The sequence below is a fragment of the Gordionus sp. m RMFG-2023 genome, chromosome 4 (genome assembly GCF_954871325.1).
Source record: "Gordionus sp. m RMFG-2023 chromosome 4, tfGorSpeb1-WG-v2, whole genome shotgun sequence".
Lineage (NCBI taxonomy): Eukaryota > Metazoa > Nematomorpha > Gordioida > Chordodea > Parachordodidae > Gordionus > Gordionus sp. m RMFG-2023.
In genome coordinates, this window is record NC_088778.1 from 22,818,421 (window position 1) to 22,840,740 (window position 22,320).

Genomic DNA, 22,320 nt, shown 5'->3' on the forward strand with positions numbered 1-22,320 from the left:
TTCTCAAATTACGGAAGTTGATGTATATTCCTTTTTGGAATTGCATAAGTTATTACAGATTTCCTCTCAAAGAGAAATAAATTGAATTCGCCTTTGGGAACATATGTTCTTGTTTTTTTTGGATTTTTTTTTAATTAGAAATCTAAAAATAAAAACTTTTAAACATTTGTTTTCTCTATTATGATTGAAATTTCAAATGTATCTTTCTTTTTTTCGAAATTTTTTTTATTATATTTTTTTTTACTAAGTTCCGAAAAAATTTATTAAGAGTATTTTCCACATCTGGAGAAGCATATCATATTTATAAGGCCTAATATATAAAACTTCTAATAATCATCCATTTTCTCTTTTACTGAATGCGCTGCATTAGGATCGGTTAAAGTAATAAATAATTATATTTTGAGAATTAAAATAAGTAAATAAGACTATTTGGCAATATTTAAGTTTCGTTAAACTGCTCGATTTGTGTCTATTTTTAAAATGGTAAATTCAATATTACAGCCAAAAAAAATATTGCCCAAGGCCTGAAAGATTTCTCTAATAGATGTCCTAACCTTATAAAAATCTTCAGGCTTGTTTAATATTTTTCTGGATTAAATATTCAGCTAGCCGTTTTTAAAAATCGGCTCAAATCGAGCTGTTTAACAACCAGAGGCTTTTATACAAGTTTCTATGGGGACTGTAAAATTTTTTAAGAAAATTAGATGTTTTAAATATTGGTCACTATTATTTATTTTGTGGAATATTTCAATGCAGGCGAGAACCCTGTCCCTATGAAGTCGGCGCCTATGTTAATAACACTATTTATATCTAATTTATTATTATACGGGGACTCAGAACTAGTTCTACCTACAATAACGAATTAAATATTTACATTATTCGATTGGAAAATTAAGTTCTTTAAAAATATTTTCAAAAATGATAAAAAAAATTAAGATTATCCCAGTCTATTGGATTTTTTGCCCGGCCAATCTATCTTATATTTTTTAGGCCGAACTTTTGGACGGGCCAGGCTTTGCAAATCTCTGTTACAGATTAAAAATTATCCCTAAAAAATATTTTGGGTTTAATTTTTTTTCTAAGTAAAATGTTAATTTTCAAATCTCGTTTCCAACAAAACATTTACTAAATTATTTTCATTCCTGTAAATGTTCCAAAAATGGTTTCAACCAGAATTTAACCTAGGTTTGGTTTTGTTGTAAAGGGGGGGGGGCTTGACTCAGCTTATTAAATCTTTTCTCTAGTTGCCAAGCTATCTAAATAATAAACCCTTTTAAAGTAAGCGATTATTTTTTGAAATGTTTAATAAAAAAAATATATTTTTTATCTATCTTATTTAGTCAACTGTGTTTTTCGTTTATTTTTGATTTTACAGAAATTTAAATAAATTAAATAATAAATATTTATAATTTTATACCCACGTATTATTATACTACGGTAAGTTTAGATATAAGAATATTGTATGTAAAATTATAAGGTTAATAAAGATTTTTTTTATTTAAATCACGTTTTTATAATGATTTTCATATCCTGAAGCTGTAATATTTATTAATTTTTTTTCATCCTAAGTTGACTTAAATTAATTTTTAAAAAAATTAAAGCAGAACATAATTTTTTATGCTTAAACATTTATCTATGCAGAACGCGCTTGTGATGACTGAGGTAGTTATTACTCGTTATTTTTAATATATATAATTTTTAGGTATGGGTCTGACAGAAATAAGCTAAAAAATATTTATCAATTTTACAATAATTAACCAACCCCAACTAATTTCATAAATTATATTAGATATTGTCTGTTCATCATAAATAAAATTAAAATCAGAAAAATCTGAAAGATACCAGGTTTGGGCAGTTAATCAATTTCTTAATAATTAATATAAGTACTAAATAATTAGTTTAATTATAAAAGTTAAAAGTATTGATTGTGATTACACATTGTAATATTATATTTATAGTGTAAAAAGTGCTAAATTTATTAATTTTATTCGCTCATTTGTTTATTCCGCCTATTTATTTCATATTATATTATATATCGAAATCCGATTTTGATTATCAAGGAAGACGACGTTATCATAGGCGGCCATATGGCCTGGCCAAGCGAGTGGAAAAAGAACAAATCATGGCTCATTAATTGCATCGCTTAATTCCGTTTTAATAAGGATATCCATAGAAACACAAATAATACTTAAAAGCGAAGAAAGCGATTAATTTTAATAGAGAAACAAATATTTGGTTCGATTTAATGACAAAACAAAATTAACCCAAGGTTTTCAGCTACACAGCTTAACATATATGATACTATCAACACTAAAAGGTCTGCAATGGGAGGGATTTTTTAAACGAAGACCCTCCAGGCCATATAAATATTTTTTAACCTGCATATCCATAGTTTTTTTTAGATTTATCCGCCAGTCCCTCTATTTAAAAAATTTGTTTAATACACCCGCCCACTGTTTAAAAATTATTTTATTGGTTGGATTGGCCTTTATTCGTTTACCTTTTAATAAATATAAAGCCGTTCCACTCATTTGCCCGAAAAATACTTAAGAACACACCCGTCAGATGTTTAATCAAAAAATCCCATTAAATAGATATAATTGCAAAGATTCAACCCAGAATAACAAAATATAATAATTTCAATATTCATTTCTTAATCAACGTATATATGTATATACACCAACTTATAAAAAATCAAAAAAACTAAAAATATAATCCCAAAAATAAATTAAATTAATATTTAAAATCCTTTCGGCTTTTAAAATGAAAGATATCAATAACTTATATGATTAATTTTATTTATGATTTATCTGATTCTCCTAAAATTGTCAAAGGACGCACGCAAAACCAAAATCCACTTATTTTTTAAATTTATCATTTTTAAAATTAAAAAATTTATCAAGGAAAAGTTTGAATTTTTTATTTAAAATATATTTCTTTGTTTTAAAAATGGAAAAAATAAAATATTAAAATTTTTAAAAGTTACAACCTTCGTGTATTATCCTCGCTAAACCAATCTCGTAATATCCTATTTATTTAGTTTTTACATAAATTGTTCTTTAAGGACACTTATATTTTATTTATGAACACTTTTCCTACTTATTTTATATTAGCAGGGTTTTATCATTTAATCACATAATAAGTAACTTTTTCCAATATGTAATTAATTTTTTTTTCTATGATATTTTTGGACCATTCACATTTTTCATATTATGATTCAATTCTTTTTAAAAAATTATTAATATTTTTTTTACCGAATTAATAATAAATTAAATAAGTTATTTTTCTTCTTTTCTTTTTCAATTTGTTCAATGTGATTTGAAATATTCTATTATTCTAGAATATAATCTTCACTCTGGGCCACTATATTAGCAATTGGTTTGAACACAAAATATTATATTAGTATTAACCATTGATGAGATCTGAGCCAAAAATGAGGAAAGTCAGAAAATATCTAAAAGGTTTTACTTTATTTCAGTTCCTCACGCACACAAAAATATAATCACAAAATGAAGAACAAGGATAAAATATATATCATTTTTATTTAATCGAAAATATATTATTGACACTTCATCAAAAATAATTAATACATAAACTTTATTTACTACAACAATTACGACAGGATTTTGAACAAAACGAAACCTATTTTTTCCCCCGCATTTTTGCTAATCTCATCTTGAACTAAATCGGGCTCAAAATGTTTCCCCTAACTAGATCCCTGCAAGTCGGCTAGAAATTCAAAGTAATTTGGGGATGGCTTGATTCTAGAAAATTTTAAAACCGGGGCGAGTCTAGCTCGAGCTTGAAAAATAAGTTATAAATTAGTAAATTATTTGCCTATATGTGCTAGGTTCGACGTCCCCCATTTAGAAATCTAAAAATTATAATATAAAACAACCAGACGAATCGTTATTTTATAATTATTTTTAAACATTATCTTGAAAGATAGAAAAAATAATACACTCAAAATTAACGATGCATAACATACTTTTTAATTGTTTAAACTTTACAGATAATTTGTAAAAAAATGATTTTTTTTACCTTTATTACATAGGTATTAAAAACCATGTACGAACTCTACGGAGATGGACAATCTCATTCTTATCAATCTTTTATTTGTATTTGAATGTTATATTTTCATTTTAATGTATTATTAAATTTTTATTTGTAATATAATACGGACAATTTGACCATTATCTTAAATAAATTCTTCTATAATTTTTTACGAGGAAAAGTAAAATAACGAATTATATAAATAATTTCTCTTTATTTCTTATGAAAAGTTTTTTTAAAAAAAATGTGTGTCATCTCAATTTTTGTGATATATAAACAATGAAATTTTTTTATTGGCTAAATTTTTACCGTAAATATATTATTGCTTAATTTAACTAATTCATTTATTTAAAAAAACATATTCATTGATAGATACTTACTGGATGGTCAAACATCTCATTCTCATAGCGAAATTATCATTTTTCTCCACCCAACAAAACTAAAAGCTAAACTATTCGTAAATATCTTATAGCCTTTAGGCTATAGCACAAATCTATTATTTATATCAACTTAGTAAAAAAAATAAGTTTAAACAAAAAAAAACAATAAAATTGTTATAGAAGGTTTAAATAGAATCGATAACGGTATAGGCGAAACAAAACAAAATATGAAGCGTAAATCAACTATTTAGCTGTAAAAACAGCGGAGCGAATAGTTTTTACTGAACCTAATTGCAGAGCGCTGCTTAATAGATACATTTTTAATTATCGGAAAATAAAAGTTAATTTTAAAAAAAATCAATAAATATGTTAACAGTCTATGTGGTCAGCTCGTAATAGACTGAGAAATAAGTACGTTACCGCGATATCTTTCCTTTGCGGGACCCTCCTATTTGCCTACTTCATAATTCTCAAGGGATCTTACTACTCAACTTCAAATCGATATCCCTCTTTGATTTCCGTGACTCACAGTCTCTACTGGACCCAGCAAAATCCTTTGCGATATGAATTTAATAATAATCTCAAGAGCGGCGCTGATATTAAAGATAGGGAGGGAAGATCCCCCCACGCTAGCAGTAACAACTGGTTCTTAGGAGGAGGACAATTTTCGCCGCTTAGACTGCTGCACAAATTTTCGTCTTCCGTACAATCTTCAGCAGGTAACTCGGATATCGCCAATGGAAGAAACGTTAAAGGAGGGGATTTCATAGATCAGTATGGTAAGAAATTATCTAATTTTATATATTAACTTTTACTTTCCTATGGGTTTAAGCTATTTTTGATGCAAATGTCCTAAGTTGTTTGTTGGACAATTCAAAAATAGATTATATTTATGTCGTATGGGGATATCGAATCCGTGGGGATTCGGAATCTCTTGATTTTAAATCCTTTACCGAGGGCGATTCATAAAATTTTAAAATCCGATTTAACCGGTGTATTCTAGCATGTGTAGAGTATTTACCCTATAAATTTCAGCCATAGACATTTTGGTATTTTTTATTTTATATGAAAAATCCATATAAAAATTAATATAAATTAGTGCAAAATTGTTTGAAATTTACAGTTTGGGTACTCTATTTACACATGCCGAAATACAATTCCTGTAAAATCAAATTTTCAAAATCTAAAAATCGCCCTGAGTAAATGATTTAAAATCAAGGATTCCGAATCCCCACGGATTTCATATCCCCAATAATGAAAAGAATTTCAACTTTGGACGTAGGATTATCGAATTCAATATAATAATACTTTAGAAACCACATTCTAAAAGTCAATAATGTGAGTGTCAATTGTTTTATTTCGTGTTTGGTAAATGATGATTTGAGGGAATTAATTTTAACTTCTGAACAAATCGATAACCAAACTACTTAATAAATCTCTTTTATAATTGAAATTAAATCCCCGAGAAGAAATAATCATCCATCATACAAGTTATATCTTTGATTTGACACATTTATGAATTATCAAAGTAATCAAATCATGTTTTAAACACGAGGGGTTTCCAACTGACAAAATCTAACCAACAAAAAATTAGAATCCCTAAAATATAAATCGTATTGAGATATGGAATCCCTGAAGGCGATTTTTAAAATTGAAAAAAATCTGATCTAACCGGAAATGTATTCTAGCATATATAGAGCAACCACACACTACGAATTTCAAAACAGTTTCGCCGTTTAATTATTAATTTTGATTTTTCATGTAAATTAAAATGTATAAAATTAATGAGCTAATGGAATGCATTTTCGGTTAAACCAGATTTTTTTTAAAATTTAAGAATCGCCATCGGCGAATGATTTAATACAAAGCGATCTCGAATCCCCGTGGATTTCATATTTGAATACAACATTATTATATTATTTATGATGATATAAAATTTTACAAAACGTGGTCATGAAAAAAAGGCTAGGTTTTAGTTAGTGTTGCTAAACGGTTCAATTTGAGCATATTAAAAACGGCTAACTCAATATATCATTCAGAAAAATATTACCAAAACTGAATATTTTGCTCATAGATGACACAAAGATTTGGACATCTATTAGCAAATCTCAATGTATAGGCTTTCGCTAAAATATGGAGTTAGCCGTTTTTAAAAATCTCGAGCCGTTTAACAACACTATTTTTAGTTTAGTTAAAAAAATCTCGAGAGTTCGGGATCTCAGCCCTTATATATTATTTATAATTTTCTAAAAAAAATAAATTATTTTTGTTGACCAGCTTTATAGTAATAAAGCAATAATTTAATCATAAACTAATTTTTTATGGCATATTTCGAAACAAATTCATATGAACTTATAAATAAAGATGTATCCATAGTTATTCATTTATATAAAATGAAACTTTTCATGGTATACAATATTATTACGAAATTAACAGAAATACTGACACGAATATAATAGAAAAATATTAATTAATGTAATAGTATAATTACGATTGAGTTTTTATATAGTGTGTTTCGATATAATTTAATTATAATGGTTAACCACCAAACCTAATTATTTTTTAAACATAAACTTCCATTCAAATATATTGTAATATTGCTTCTATTAATTACCATTTCTTTCCAGGATATATTGCTCGTTTTTCAATAAATTTATTTTAAAAAAATGTTGCAACATTGAAAGTAGGTAGTACCCTCTTATTCATTAAGCATAGTCAGTATCCATTTTATATTTTAGCCATCAGTGAGTCATTAGATGAAGGGCCTCTGGGTGGCATATGGGGAAAAGTTCTATTCTTTTTTTATATTAAAGTTTATGGTTAGGCTCAAATTATTGGTTCCGTAAAACTCTTAAGACTAATCATACCATACTACTTCTAGTTTATAATCATATCAATTTATATTCATTCAAGCGCATCTTGCACTAATTGGTATCATTACCAAAATACAGTAATTTTAATATATTTGGAAAATCTCAATATACATTTTAAATAATGCAATTGTTCCACATTGTTTCTTGGAGGATTGTCTACTAAAATTAATCTTACATACCAAAATTTAAATTCAAGTATTTGGCCTCAGATGCATTTATATCCTCCAAATAAAACTTAAATAGTATTTGTAATTTGGATAATCCTCAATTGAGAAGATTGTCTAGGTCAAAGTCAAGGCTTGTGAATTTCTAAATCATATAATTTCGCTTTCGCCTCAACAATCACATAAATCTTGTGAAATTCTTGGTCGATATTCTTAGTTTTTTAAGTTGTAATATAACAATATTCGCGATTCTCATAACTTCAGCCAAATCCATATTATTTTTTTGAAAAATATTACATAGAAATATTGTATTTAAAAATTTGGTGAAATATCTTTATCAGGCTATCATATTTCTCCCAGGGCATTCAAAATAAGATGAGCTTAATGTCGAAGGCTCCATCTTGTTTGGCATGCATTTTGCATTTTCTTTCTTTCTATAGCACAAGAAGTTTTAGAAATCATTATAACTAGCAAATTCTGTCTATTTGGATATCTGAACATTTCATACACAAGAAATTTTGCCTACTAGTAGAGATAAATTAAATACAATATTTTTTTGGTTGATAAAATCTTATATTTATAAGTGTTTAAGGTTTAAAAAATAAACTAAATTTTCTTGAAATAAAATATTAATATAAAAGGAATAAATATTTAAATTAATTTTAACTTTTTGTTAATATTTAAAATAGAATATAACCTATTTGAAATAGAATACTTTGCAATGCAATTCAATTCATGAAAACCTTATATTTTTTCAAAAAATTTGCTACGGGAGGGGGTGGGGCACTGCCTATGCTCCTATATTTAGCTTATGTTATATAGGGAATTTTAGAAAGAAATTATTATAATATAAGATATAATATATTATTTAGCATATTTTAAAAGGTAACTAATTATTTACTTAGTAACAGCTACATTCCACAAAATATACTAGTTAGTTATATCTTCAATTGTAATTAGTTAGCTATATTTTACCAAAAATGTAACTAGCTATTGATAACTAGAACACTTACAAATTGATAGAACATCTGTTAAAGTTCTCTAAACTTTAAACAATGACTTCATTAAATTTTGATATAAAAAAGCCATAAAATTTTTATGATTATTTTTAATAACGTCACTATAAATGTAATACAATACCCAACGTAATTTATTAATGTTATATATTACTTTCAAAATTTTATTTTTTACCTTTTTGAAAAATAAGAAGGTAGTTAAACTTTAATAATTTTTTGTTTGTTTTATGTACCATTTTAAAAACGCGGCATTTATTATTTTATCCCCCTCCCGCAACAATATCTTACCACAACACAACAAAAAATTATTATTCTTACATCATTTTTAAAAAAACACAAATGATACTATATAAATGTTCTATTTAAAATAAAGTCCCATGAGTTAACCTGGAGTTTTTTATATCGTACCGCTATTTATAAGTTAATGATAGATACTATCAAGTCAACATAGAGCAATTTTCTAAATAGCGACCTAATTTGCTAAACACCAACCTATATTTATTAAAATACAATAAGATTCACTTATTTTTTATTATATATTAACGGAATCTCGTGGTCGAGTTTGATATATTTTGTATCATCCCCTCAGAACCACAAAGCTTGCTTCAGAAAAAAAATGATCCTCTGGATTCGAACCCAGAACCATCTGATAGATGCTCTTATCAACTAGGTCCCAGTCGCTTTCCGAAAATCACGAATACAAAATATGAATTTGATAGCGCAGTATCATCTAACAATTATATATTTTTCCCTCCATTTTTTAATGTTATATTATTAAGTATCTTGTTAAGCTAGAGGTGTACAAATTTATATTTTTTTCGGCATTTCCCGGCCCAAAATTTTTAAGCCCTTAGCCTGAATTACTCTTTTTAGGCCCTAGCCCGACCCAAAATAAAAATATCAATTAAAACTCTTTTTTATGAAGATAAATGCGTTAGAAAAAATGCTAATTGCTTTATCCTTATCACAAAAATTATCATTTTCATTTTAGATACACGAGAAAACATCATTTTATTTTATTTTTTGAGCCTAGTCATGCCCTAAATATCTTTAAGCCCTGTCAGATTTGCATGCTAGTTTAATTTATTAATAATCATTACCATTTTTTTAATATATAAACTCTATCTCATTTCCTAATCTACTGACTTGATATGTTTATTTCAAAAAATAAGGTTCCCATCGGGAATCGAATTCTTGTCGAAATAGCGTGCTGTGCCTCCTCTCTTAGTTTATGTATTTGATCCTCTAAGCCATATTTGCCATTCAATTGTATTGATTCATGAGGGATACATGAAATATTTTAGTTGTAGACGTTGATTTTAATCAAAATTACTTGCCTAAATACAGCAGCTGCTATATCTAGTCAGTGACCCAACTAAAGGCCTTTGTTTTTAAATTAAATATTTGGTAGATCTTGCCCTGAATCCACATTTACTTTTTCAATTAATTACATCATGTCATGACAACGTTCAAATTCAAAAAAATACATAAAGTTTTAAAAATTTGTTACATTAGCAAACTATAACATTTTTTTTATCTTAATATTTTGCAATATAGATCAAATTATTGTGGGATATATTTACCCTAAAATTTAATTGGTTTTATATTTTTATTTATTAGTTTGATAAAGGTGAAACGATTTTCCATTATATTATAATTATAGTAACAGCAAGGAGCATGTTATAATAATAAAATTTAATAAATATACTATTCATAAAAAAAGTATATTTAAAACCAATATGTTCTCTGTTTTTAATTTATACATGGATTTATGTTCATAGCAATTTGTCCTCTGAAAAAGTAGTATTGCATATTCATATTTGATTGAAATAATTTCTTATTCGTAATCGCATGAATAATAAAAACAACTATTTTATTTGATTCGTCGAAAATTCGATTTGATAAATTCTTTCAAAATATTTTCAAGAATGAATAAATTTTAAAAAGTGATTTATAGCTCTGGAAAAAGGTTTAAAATAATCATGTTAAATACCTAAGAATAATTTTAATATTTACGAATATTTACAAAATATTTCGAATAATTCGATCGAATAATAAAAAAAAAATTATTTGACAGATTACATTTTCTTTATTCGTAAAATTCGAATCGAATAACGAATAATTTGTTTAATAGGTATAATTTTTAGAAATAAAAAAATATTGACGTTTAATAATAATATTGTTTTTTATGGAAGCGATCAAATTATTTATATTGATTTATATAAGATAAGTTAGTCTGGATATATATTATTTTTGAACATCAAAGACTTATATCAAACCGAGAATATGTAATATATGATTAAATATAAATTTAAGTAGGCGAGAAGAAATGCTATTAAATTATATAAACAGGAAAAAATTAATATCACTCAGAATTTAAGCAGTTCCGCATTTTCAGGCCTCCTCTTGAGATGTGAAATCTTTCTGATTCACCTTTATAACTTCCCATCGAACCTTACAGGTCATACTCCGGAAATTTTCCAAATGCCGCCACCCATAACTAAAATTGACAAAATTATTCTTGAGCCCCTTGATTTAGTTACATTGTCCGTTAAGGCCCGATGGCATGACCTTTGTTTCTCGATGGTATTCTGAGATGACTTGCAATTGATTGGTTACTTTTAAAAAATTACCTAACATTAGAGTCCTTCCAACTGTGACGTCACTTTTGTCTTATTCAATTTAAAAAAGCAATTTATATTTTAAACTAAACCCTTTTTAATCATGGACTCTTACACCCCCTTCCCAAACCAATTACGATTACCACATCTTACCCTTCACCAAATCAAAATTTAAAAAAGCAAATTCAAATCTAAATTGCAAAAAAATCAAGGAAACCCACTACCTCCACCCAATTTTACTCAAATGATAATAGCTTTTTTGTAACGATATTGCGTCATGCCCCCTCCCTCAACTTCATAATTAAAATTCCTGAACATAATTATCCCTACGAGATACATGACTAACATCTTATAATTTTGCAGGGTCATCCGGTGGTCCAAAAAATTTATTAATATTGTAATTCCTTCCTATTATTTTTTTTGCCTAATTCAATTAAAGATCTGAAAATCGATCATCTTTGGCCTGTAAATTTTTTTAGCGGTCCAAATTCTTTAAAAATCTTATAGGGAAGAAATATGAGATTTAGAATAGTTATTTTATAGTCTATTTTATTCTTAAAGTATAAGGTATTAACGGGTTTTGAACCATTCCTATTTTTTAAAAATAGAATTCCTCCCGGGCCTGAAAAATTAGGCCCCGATGCAGATCACTAATATTTGTGATATTCAAGCAGACAAAAAATAAAGATAGGAAAGAAAATATAACATTAACATTTTTCGGGCCACGGGCCGGCCCTAAATTTTATTGATTTATGTCACAACTGACTTGATCCTTATAGGACTCTTAACTGAACACAATAAGATGAATTTTAAAACAAAATAAGGAAAGTTTAAAAAAAAGAAATTAAGAGTTGAGGAATATTTTAGTATTAAATAATAAATGACTCAGTCGCTACCTCTTGCCCTTATTTCAAAAATAAAATAGATAACAAATTATCAAGGTTATTGCTGTATATTTAAATTTAATTAAAAACATTTATGCGAGAATAAATATTTTAAATGAAAGATTTTTTCCTCTTTAAAGCCTTATACAGATTCGCTCTGAGGCCGATCTTAGATCTAAAAAAATTTATGCCACTGAGCTTCGGACACCCTTGTTAATCCATATACTATCATTTGACCAAATTATATATATTATTAATTATTAAGTTGAAAATCGTAATACCGGATTTTTTTTATATTTGTCTTAAATTTTGAAATGAAAGTTTAAAAAATTTTTTTTAAGGTACATTATAAAATTTTTGTTTTTTACGATTTTTATTTTATTTGACAAATGCTCAGGGTGGGGATTCAAATCAAATTATTAATTAGAACATTTTTTTATATGGTTTGTGTGTATAAGAAAATAATTGAAATTTTTTAAATTATTTTTAAAATTAAATGTATAGTAGCCGCCTAATAGGCGTATTATGTCATTCGGGGCTTCGAACCTGTGAAATTTTTTAACCGGGTTCGGCTTTGAGTTCAAAACCAGTTAAAATTTTAAATTTGTTAAATTCAAGATGGGTTTGCCAAAAATGGACTCTGTTCGAGTTTAGAAATGTCAATCAAATTTTAAGATATTTAATTTTGAAAATTTAAATTAAAAAACTATTTTTTTAGGGTATATTATATTCTATTCAAATATAGTAAAGCATAATACATTATAATGTCAGCAATATTGATTATATTTATACTATTATAGAAATCAGGCGTCAGGACTATTAGTGAAAAATTTAAATTTACAATTGAAGCAAAAATTATTGGTTTCTTATTTTTTTTAAAAAAGATTCTTACTTTAAATACTTATTTAGCACCGGTAGAACTCTTATAAGAATTGTGTGATATGGAGATATAAAAATAATATGAAAAATTTATTATAAATTATTTTTATAATTAATCTTTGTATAATTTATAATATTAGCTAATAACCCCAAGAATGACGGGGTTGAGGGGTAATTAGTTTGTGTATATGGTACTAAATATATTTTATAAAAATATTAAAATTTAGGAGAAAATGAGGTAAATTTGTGAATCACACCTCATAAGATATTCTTAATTTTAACTATGATGACCCGTCTTTCTTGATAGGCAAAATGAAAAAATAACTAAGAGTACCAGAGCTCCCGTTAGCATTGCTGAGCCCGTCAAAAATGACGGGGAATGAGAATTTTCTCCTTATTCTTATGATAGTTATTACCTGTTATTTGAAAATAATATCCAATTTTTATTCTTTATAACACTCCCCCCCCTTCAGGCTAGGCCCAATCCATTAAAACTAAGTGTAAATGCTATGTTTTGAGTCAAAATATATTTAAAACTTTTACTTTATACCTATATCAATATTATTTGTTAAAATATTACTGATCACATATGCCCAATATTTAATATTGAAAAAATTACAAAGCAAGGCCCAAGGCCATAATAATTTTGAAAAAATTTCCCCAACCAAAGATCATAATAATTTTGTTAGTTAAGAACTGGAATAAAATATGGGCTTTGGTTTTTTGATCAGGCCAAGCCCAGACCTGCAAAAAAAAATTGTTTTAGGTCAATGGCTGATCCATAGTTAATGATAAAAAAATTCCTAAGGATCCAAGCTGAGATTAATTTGAAAAATTTTTTCTAAGCTCAGCCCAATATAATTTATAAAAATATTTTCCAAGCCTAGTCCGACCCATTATAATTTTAAAAATTCTCAAACCTGGCCAACCGATAATAATTTTGAAATTTTTTTCCCAAGCTTGGAGATTCCAAAAAAAATAAATATTGATATAATTAAACTACTTTATCAAAATATAGTTTCACATATAAGAAGGTTTGTATTACAAAATTTAAGATAGAAGGAGGCTGAGTTGGAAAGAACGTCTACCTATGTGACGTCTAATCTTCGGATCGAATCCCGTTTATGTAAAAAAGAAAATTTCAATTTATCTCTTTAATAATAATTTAACAATAGAGGTATATAGTCTCCTTCGATTTATTAACATTAAGATGATAGGAAAGTTGATAGAAAAAATAAAATTAACATTAAGATGAGAGGAAAGTTGATAGAAAAATTAATATATAATCGATTTCATAAATTTTAAAAAAAAATTAGCATGAACCCGAACCGAACCCGAACCCATTTTTCAAAATGGGTTCAATTCAGATTCAAGAAAAATGTCTTCTAACCCCGGTTAACAGCTAGGGGTTTAGGTTCGGTTCGAAGTCCTGGTATAATTCGTATTACATGATATTATTCGAGTATGAATGACAAAAGATATATTATTATTAAGTAACTAAATCTACAATTTGTCCTGTCGAACCAAAATGTGCCCGACAAAAAGACACTGGACAGAAATACCCCTATTTTAAAAATACTTAGAAAATAAATTTTCTGATCAATTTATTTCCGGAAAAGGTATAAGTTTATCGGGAAAGATTTTGTCAAGTGTTTTTTTCGGCATTCAATCAGATATATTTGTTTTTATTTTGACTGAATTAGCTAAAAAAAAAATTATTAATAATAGGCTAATTTTTTATGATATTAGCTGATAAAATATTATTTTATAGATGTACAGACATTACTTCCGTTGCCTGTTTTTATATTAGGTCCTGCCTGTTTTATCACAATAGTCGGATCGTACCCGAATGTTAAGGCCAAATTTTAATATATAAATATTTAAGTAACCCGCTGCGATTTTTTTACTTTCAGCAAAATTATGGTTTATAGATAGAAATTATCGAAGGCTACTCTAGTCAGTCAGAGAAACTAGAAATATTATTTTCTTTTAAAAAATAGAACACTTTATCTTTCATTAATTTATTTTCATTTTTTTCCCTTAGATTTCAAACGATATTCTTCCTCAATCAACCTTAGCCAAGTTGCTGCTGCTCCACATCCTAGATTTCCTTACGAACCGCAGAATCAATCCCCTGCCTCCTCTTCCAGCCTACCTAGCCCCAAAACCTACAAATGGAAAATTCTTTGTTGGGTCCTGACTAATCCAGCCAATTTACGAACCCGAACTGTATACGTCAAACGTTCTTGGGGTCCCCGATGCGATTTGACTCTCTACCTCAGCACCTTTAGTGACCCGGACTTTCCTACTATAGGGCTCTTAGATAGGAACCAAACTTCTAGTATAGATGCGGATACCAAAAAAAAGGATGGAAAGAAATCAGGGAGCACGAAGGGCAAAAATAGTAAAAGCGGTAAAGGAAAAATTGTCGAAAGCAAGCAACTTAATTCAGAGAAGGCTCGTATGGCATGGACCTACATATACGAAAATCATTACAAGGATTTTGATTTTTTTTACAAGACCGATGATGATACTTATGTTATAGTCGAAAATTTGAGGGATTACTTGGAAACTAAAGATCCCAATCAACCCGAGTTTTATGGGCACAGGTATTAAAAGTATTTGAATATAAAAATTTTAATGTTTATCAAAGTTCTATATATTGACCACATCTATTCCACCAAAAATATTAGGGGCTCCATGTTGAGGCATCATTGTATTATATTGCTTTTGATAAATCGCTTGTAGTCATGAAAATAAAAATGGAATTCTCCGAAACTTAATAGATTTAAATATTCAAAAGGAAAAAAAGAAAGAAATCTCATAGAATATTCTGATAATAAAGTTATACAGTCTAAAAATTTGCTAGATGTTCAAATTTTGATTATGGATTGCAGGTACGAAGCATAAGAAGAGTCATTAACATATATTTCTCAGATGATTGATAATTTAAATATTTTTTGTTAAAAAATTGAAACATTAAGCTGTGTCCAAAATATCAAATAATTTCGCAAATTTTCGAAACTTTAAGCGAAAAAAAATGAATAAGTTTTTTTAAATATAAAAATACAGGGATATGAATCAGGATCCTGAACCCTCTTATTTTTGCTGTATCCAAACCCGGGCCCTGATCCTTATTAAAAGTGGAGTGTTTCAAAGGTTCTATATCTGTAAAAAAATCTTAAAAAAAATATTTAAATTTTTTTAAAATAAATATTCATAAGTATTCTTGTTTTATTTATATCAATTTTACAAAGTGAAATATTTTGAATTTTATAGTGTAGGTAATAATATTTTATTATTATTAATGATAATTTATTAATATTTTATATAATAGGGATGTGTTACTTATCTTGTTTTATATCAGTTTTAGAAAGTGAAATATTGGGAATTTTATAGCAGAGCCTATTACCAACATCGCAAATTTGCATGTTCTCGTAAATAATATCATTTTAAGTTAATAAAAATCCCCTACACCCCTTCCCCTCTCCAAGTGATTTATCTATAAGGAAGAATTCGATAGAAAATTTATTTAAAGTTAATAACTTTTTAAAATAATGACTAATTCAAAATTTTTTAGAAAAGAACATTTTTCTAAAAAGAAAGTGAAAACACAAAATTATTTTTATAAAAACTTGATATAGCCAAAGGCCTAGCCTACAATAAGTGCACCTAAAGATCTCCAATAAAATTTATGGAGAAAAAACTCACTCAATAGGTATTTTCTCCTCCCTCTTAATAAAATCCTGGATATGCCTATGTTTTGTAGTGTAGATAATAATATTTCATTATAAATGTTAAGGCTATACGATTAAATAAAACATTTAAAATATTAATTAATTTTTACTGTAAATTATGTATGTGTATATAAATGTAGTATAAAAATAAATGAAAAAAAATGGTGTATTTTGAGTCAATATTTCTTTATATCTCCTAAACCCGACCCTGTACAAGAACTCTTTTTTAAATTTTATTCCTGAATACAAACTTTTTTTTTGCCGAAGGGTTCCCATTCCTGTGTCCAAAATATTATTTCTACAGAATTTAACGTATGATTTATTAAAAATTAAAAACTTCTGAAAGTTTCGAAACTTTTTGAGAATTTTTAAAATAAGTTTTTTGACATAACGTCAAGAATGGTTTTACAAAGTTATAAATATTTTTTAAAGAAAGAAACATTAAAAAAATTTCAAAATAATATATATATGTTATGTCAGGACAGGCATTGCATTAGTGTTTACAACGGTCTCGTGGTCCTTTTTTCTAAAATGAGACCGTACCGATGAACCGCAAAATCAGGTTAGACCGGACCGGCCGGACTAAAAATGTTTTTTTGTTAAGCTATAAAAGTTTTATTCATCATTAAATTTTATTAAAAATGAAATGTGTTGAATTAGCAATATTTTAATTATACCATCAAATCATTTTTAATACTGCCTAATATTTCAAAATAATATTAAACCAATACCAAATTTATTGAATATAATATTAATTTGCATATTTAATTAGTTTTTGATATATATATATAAAGTGAATAGATATTTGGTTATAAAACTAATTTATAATAAATATTCTAATTATCTTCTAAAAAATCAAAAATTATTCCATTTTCAAGTGTCATTAGAGATTGAACCATCTTTGGATTCGTTTTTTTCTTATTTTATAACTAGCTTTAAAAAAGATCCGTTCACATTCTACTGATGTAGCCTGCTGTAGGAGATAGTCCATTGCTATTTTGGTCAGAATTGGAAATCGATATTGATTCCCTTCCCATCAAATTTTCAAAATCAATAGTTATTCTTTCACCCCAAGAAGATGATGATTCAATAATATTATCATCCTCTATAATTTCCATTTCTAAATACCTAATAAATTCAATCGCACCTAAATTAAATTGCAGAAATATAAAAAGTAAACGATTAATGAGATATTATATAGTGTTAGGCATTAAATAATCATGTTTTCCTGTTCATGTACATTAATTAAAAAGCAATTCATAGTAAACTTTTATCTTTTTAATGGGTTTTGACGAAAAGTATAAAAAAGGAATTCGTTTAAAAAAAATATATTTATTCAATTTTTGTAAAAATTCGAATTAACTTATTTCTAAACTATGTATTTACTTAGCGTCCTTTGAATGAATTTAACAATTTTTGAATTTTCAAAACTATTCATAACGTTTGTTGTGGATAGTGTTGTTAAATGTCTCGATTTTTAAAAACAATATTTTAGCCAAAAAATATTATGCGAGCCTGAAGATTTTGCTCATAGAAGGTATGTTTGCGGAGGCTAAAATATTGGGTTAGCGGTTTTTAAAAATCGAGCCGTTTAACAACACTAGTTGTGGAGCCTAAGCTCAACCCAATGATCTATTTGGAGATTGGCGATTCATTCATTAAATACATTTAAAAGTGCCCAAGCATAGGAGTCAGCGGTAGCGCCAATTTGAGTTTGCACGTCGATTAATAACATTAATCTGAATTCATATAATAATAAATAAGACAATTCGTCGACGTGCTAATCACAAAATGGCCACGTGTATGCACAGTTTTAATTGATGAATCATCAATTTAAAGTATACATAGTTTATTGACCGAATCTGATAATTTTAAAAAATAGATTCGGTTTTGGAATATTCAAATATCTTGGTTTAAATGTAAACGAGCTTCCATACTAATCTTTCCTATTTTAAATTTTTTTTTACAATTTTCTATTAAAAACTTAAAAAAGATTTATTTTGAGGAAAAAAAGAATATTCTTTTTGCGGTAATAAATCCTATGAATTTTATTGGAATTGAAGAAGATTTATGAGATCAAAGAAATAATAATAAAAAATTTACAAAAAGGTTTTAAAGATCAAAAGGGAGTATATTTTTTTAGAAAGAAGAAAGAAGAATAAAATTATATTTTAAATCGAAAATTTATGATAGAAGACTATGTAAGTTGAACTAAAGGTGAAAGAAATGAATATAAATGTGAGTTTGAGTATCAGTGATATAAATAAATAGACTGACTTAAGTTTTTTTTCTCATTAAAAAATATTGACTAACTTGACCATATCGCCACCTGATTATTTAGGCTTTTCTAACTCTTTCTTCCGTCGATTTAATTTTACGATTTAGAGTTTCTGAAAATGAGGAAACATTATCTGGTTAGTAGGGGTCTTTGTAAATTTAATTTGAGCCCGAACTCTGAATTATATATATATTTACTTTTAGGTTTGATCCGATATTTTTAGCTCCGAGTTTGAACATGAATTTAAACGTATTTTTTCTTAAACTAATATAAAATATTACCTATTGCTTTTTCCTAATTCCCGAAAGAATAGATTTGTCATTTATTTTAATCCGGACCAACTGATCAGTAAAAATCTTTTAGAAGTAAATCTCTTGTGATTTTTATGCATATCACAAATTTTTTAAGAAATTATTTTGATTTTTTTCCCTTTGAATTTTTTTTACAAACTTTGGTTAAAATTTTATAATAAGTAATCAACGATATATTGATAAAAGCGTGTTTAAATTATTACTGCTAGTCAGATAAAGAGCAGTTTGCAATCGGATACATAATTTAAAAAAAATTAAATTATTTCATTTTTAGTATTTAGTTATCGCCAAAAGGTATGAATAATTTCTTTAAAAATAATTTAAAATTTTATAACAACACAAAATCACATTTAAATTATTTATTATATGGATGTAGTATTTAAATTTGGTTATTCCATTCTTCTCTACTTTGAGCTAATGTTATATATTGCATTTTTATTCTATTATTTTTTTGGTTGGGCTGGGCACATATATCCCTTGCATATTTATGTAAAACACCCTAATTTTACAATATTTTGTATGTAATATATTTTATCCTTTATACCCAAATTTTTGCATTATAAAAAACAAGGTTCATACTCCGAGGCAAAAATGTGACATACATGAGTGGCGGAAGTGGGTTCATTTTAACTAAACGAGCCGTAGAGCTACTCGTCACCTACTCCTTCAAACGTTACCCCACATGTATACCTAAAGGAGCTGGAGAGGACTGGAAAACGGCTAGGTTTTGATTATTTATATAATTTTATTATAATTAAATATCTTTTATTTTGGATAAACCAAAGATTTTTTGTTATATAACATAAATGGATATTTAGTAGATATTAAAGTCTCATGGTGTTATCAATTTCGTATCTATAGATCATGTATTTTCATCATTTATATTAAAATATTTTATTTATAAAATTAAATTCTACATAATTCTGCTGACTCGAGTCCCAAGAAAATTTTATCTTTTACGATGTTTCTCCCGTTTCTTAAAAAATTTTGCATTTAATAACTAACTATTTTTATGTAATTTTTTTAAAAAATTATTTAAAAATATGACTCAAAAAATATTTATAATGATAGATGCTTGGAAATGGCAGGATGTAAAGCCGTTGACACTAGGGACCATTTGGGAAGAGAAAGATTCCTGGTATTCCCACCCAAATCTCACTTGGCCGGAACGTATCCTGCCTGGTATTACAAATATGACGTGGACGGAAGCGTTAAAGTAATTTAACTTTGATAAAATTAATAGAAAAAAGGAGTAAATAGAACTTACAAATAGGTAGGGAGTTTGCTCATATATTTAATTATGACAAATAGTTAATATTTCTCTTCATCAGATCACTGCTTATTAACCCGAGTTTAGCACTTGATAAATAGATGCTAAGATAATATAGTAAGAAAATTTTTTAAAATTATTTCAAAATATTTTTCTCTCAAAGGGCATTGGCTGTTGCTCATATTACCCGATAAGCTTCCATTATATCCGCGGAACCGAACTTCTGATGATCGATTATTTCCTTTATCGAATGAGAGTTTTGGGTGACGAAAACTTTTGGGACAATTACGTTCCGGGATTATCGAAAGATATAATTGATCCAACCTCTTCGCCACCTTCGATAACCAACAAACTCAAACCAAATAACGGGACCAAGAATGCCATTATCGAAAAAATCCATAAACCGCTGGTCAGCCGTAAAGTTAAGCGTATTAGTCAGAGCAAAGATAACTCGATTCTCTCTACTACGGCTATTATTAGCACTTATGCCAGTCCTAAAATGCTCAATTCCGTCCAAAAATTATTCGGTGTAACGAGTGCCTCAGTAAAGGTAAATGACAATCATAATCATCTTAAAACTCCACACATGACAAAAGGAACGAAAGATAAAAAGAGGACGGCAAAAGGATTACCTTATTATCAAACATCCTTATCATCAAACTTCCTCGCATCTTCGCATTCATCGACAAAAGGCAAAGGAAATTATAAAGATGTTTCTAGAAACGATATTTTATTTTAATGAATGTTCTTATCCGAGATTTATAATTGGAATGTGATCATATGAAGTTAGACAATAAGATCCTTAAATTTAAGGTAAATTGAAAACTTCAAATGTATGGTTTATGAGCCATATTTTTTTTAAATCTAAAATAATCACGTGAGATTTATAACAACTCCCAATGACGTAATCATCAAATCAACAGTGTTTTTACGTTTATAATAATTTGTTATTGAGGAATTATATATAAAAATACAACTCGTTCTCTTAGCTTTAATTATATAAATCAAAATTCTAAAAAAAATAAGGCAATCATTTATATTCATTCTATGACTGAATATGTATGAAAAGGTAGTAAAATAGAAAATAAGCCAAATTTTTCATGTCTTTTTTTAATTATAAAATCAATTATTTTAACATTATGATTGATTATATTATTGCAAAGTTAAAATTATTATGCAAATTATAAAAATAACGCGTTTAAAACATCTAGGAAAAATAAGAAAAAATATAACTATTTTGTATTTTCTTTTCATCTCATATCAAAAATATTATTAGTGCATATTTTTTAAAAAATCCCTAATCAGTATTACTCTTCAACTCTTTCCCATTTAGTATTATTATTTTTGTTTGTCGGAAACATATCAAAATGATAGGCAAATCGTTATAATCATGGGTGACGCTTGATGTATCATATTAGTATTTTATTTTGCAATAATTTTTTTTTGTTATTTAAATCGTTTATTATATTATCATAACTAATCTTAACTCGTTTGTGGCTATTACCTTAAAATATTTTAGGACCAAATGTATAAACCGTCGTTTTTTATTCATTCAAAATGGTTTATTTTTTAGCAATTTAATTAGTTGAGATAAATGAGAAAATAAATTATTTCTAAAATCGTTTAAAAAAATAAAAATTTATAATGTTATATTTATAAAAAATTATTTTATATTATAGCATCGATTAATATTTATTAAAATTTTATAAAATTTTTGATAACGTCCTTAACCAATTTATATGTATAACTTTATTGGCTAAAATTTGGGTAAATTAATTATATTTGATTCTTTTTTTTATCATGATCGATATTAGATGAACATTAATTTGAAAAGTTGTATTTTTTTAAAATTAA

General features: G+C 26.9%; 1 protein-coding gene across 1 annotated transcript; it reads left to right on the forward strand.

The window, feature by feature from the left end:
• The first annotated feature begins 241 nt into the window (after positions 1-241).
• LOC135929114 (uncharacterized) lies at positions 242-22,223 on the forward strand. The gene is made up of 6 exons (XM_065465623.1): positions 242-381; positions 4,426-5,212; positions 14,915-15,479; positions 19,768-19,920; positions 20,268-20,412; positions 20,630-22,223. The coding sequence occupies exons 2-6, from the start codon at positions 4,813-4,815 to the stop codon at positions 21,203-21,205; spliced, it is 1,839 nt and encodes a 612-aa protein (XP_065321695.1). The 5' UTR covers positions 242-381; positions 4,426-4,812; the 3' UTR covers positions 21,206-22,223.
• Positions 22,224-22,320: the final 97 nt, after the last annotated feature.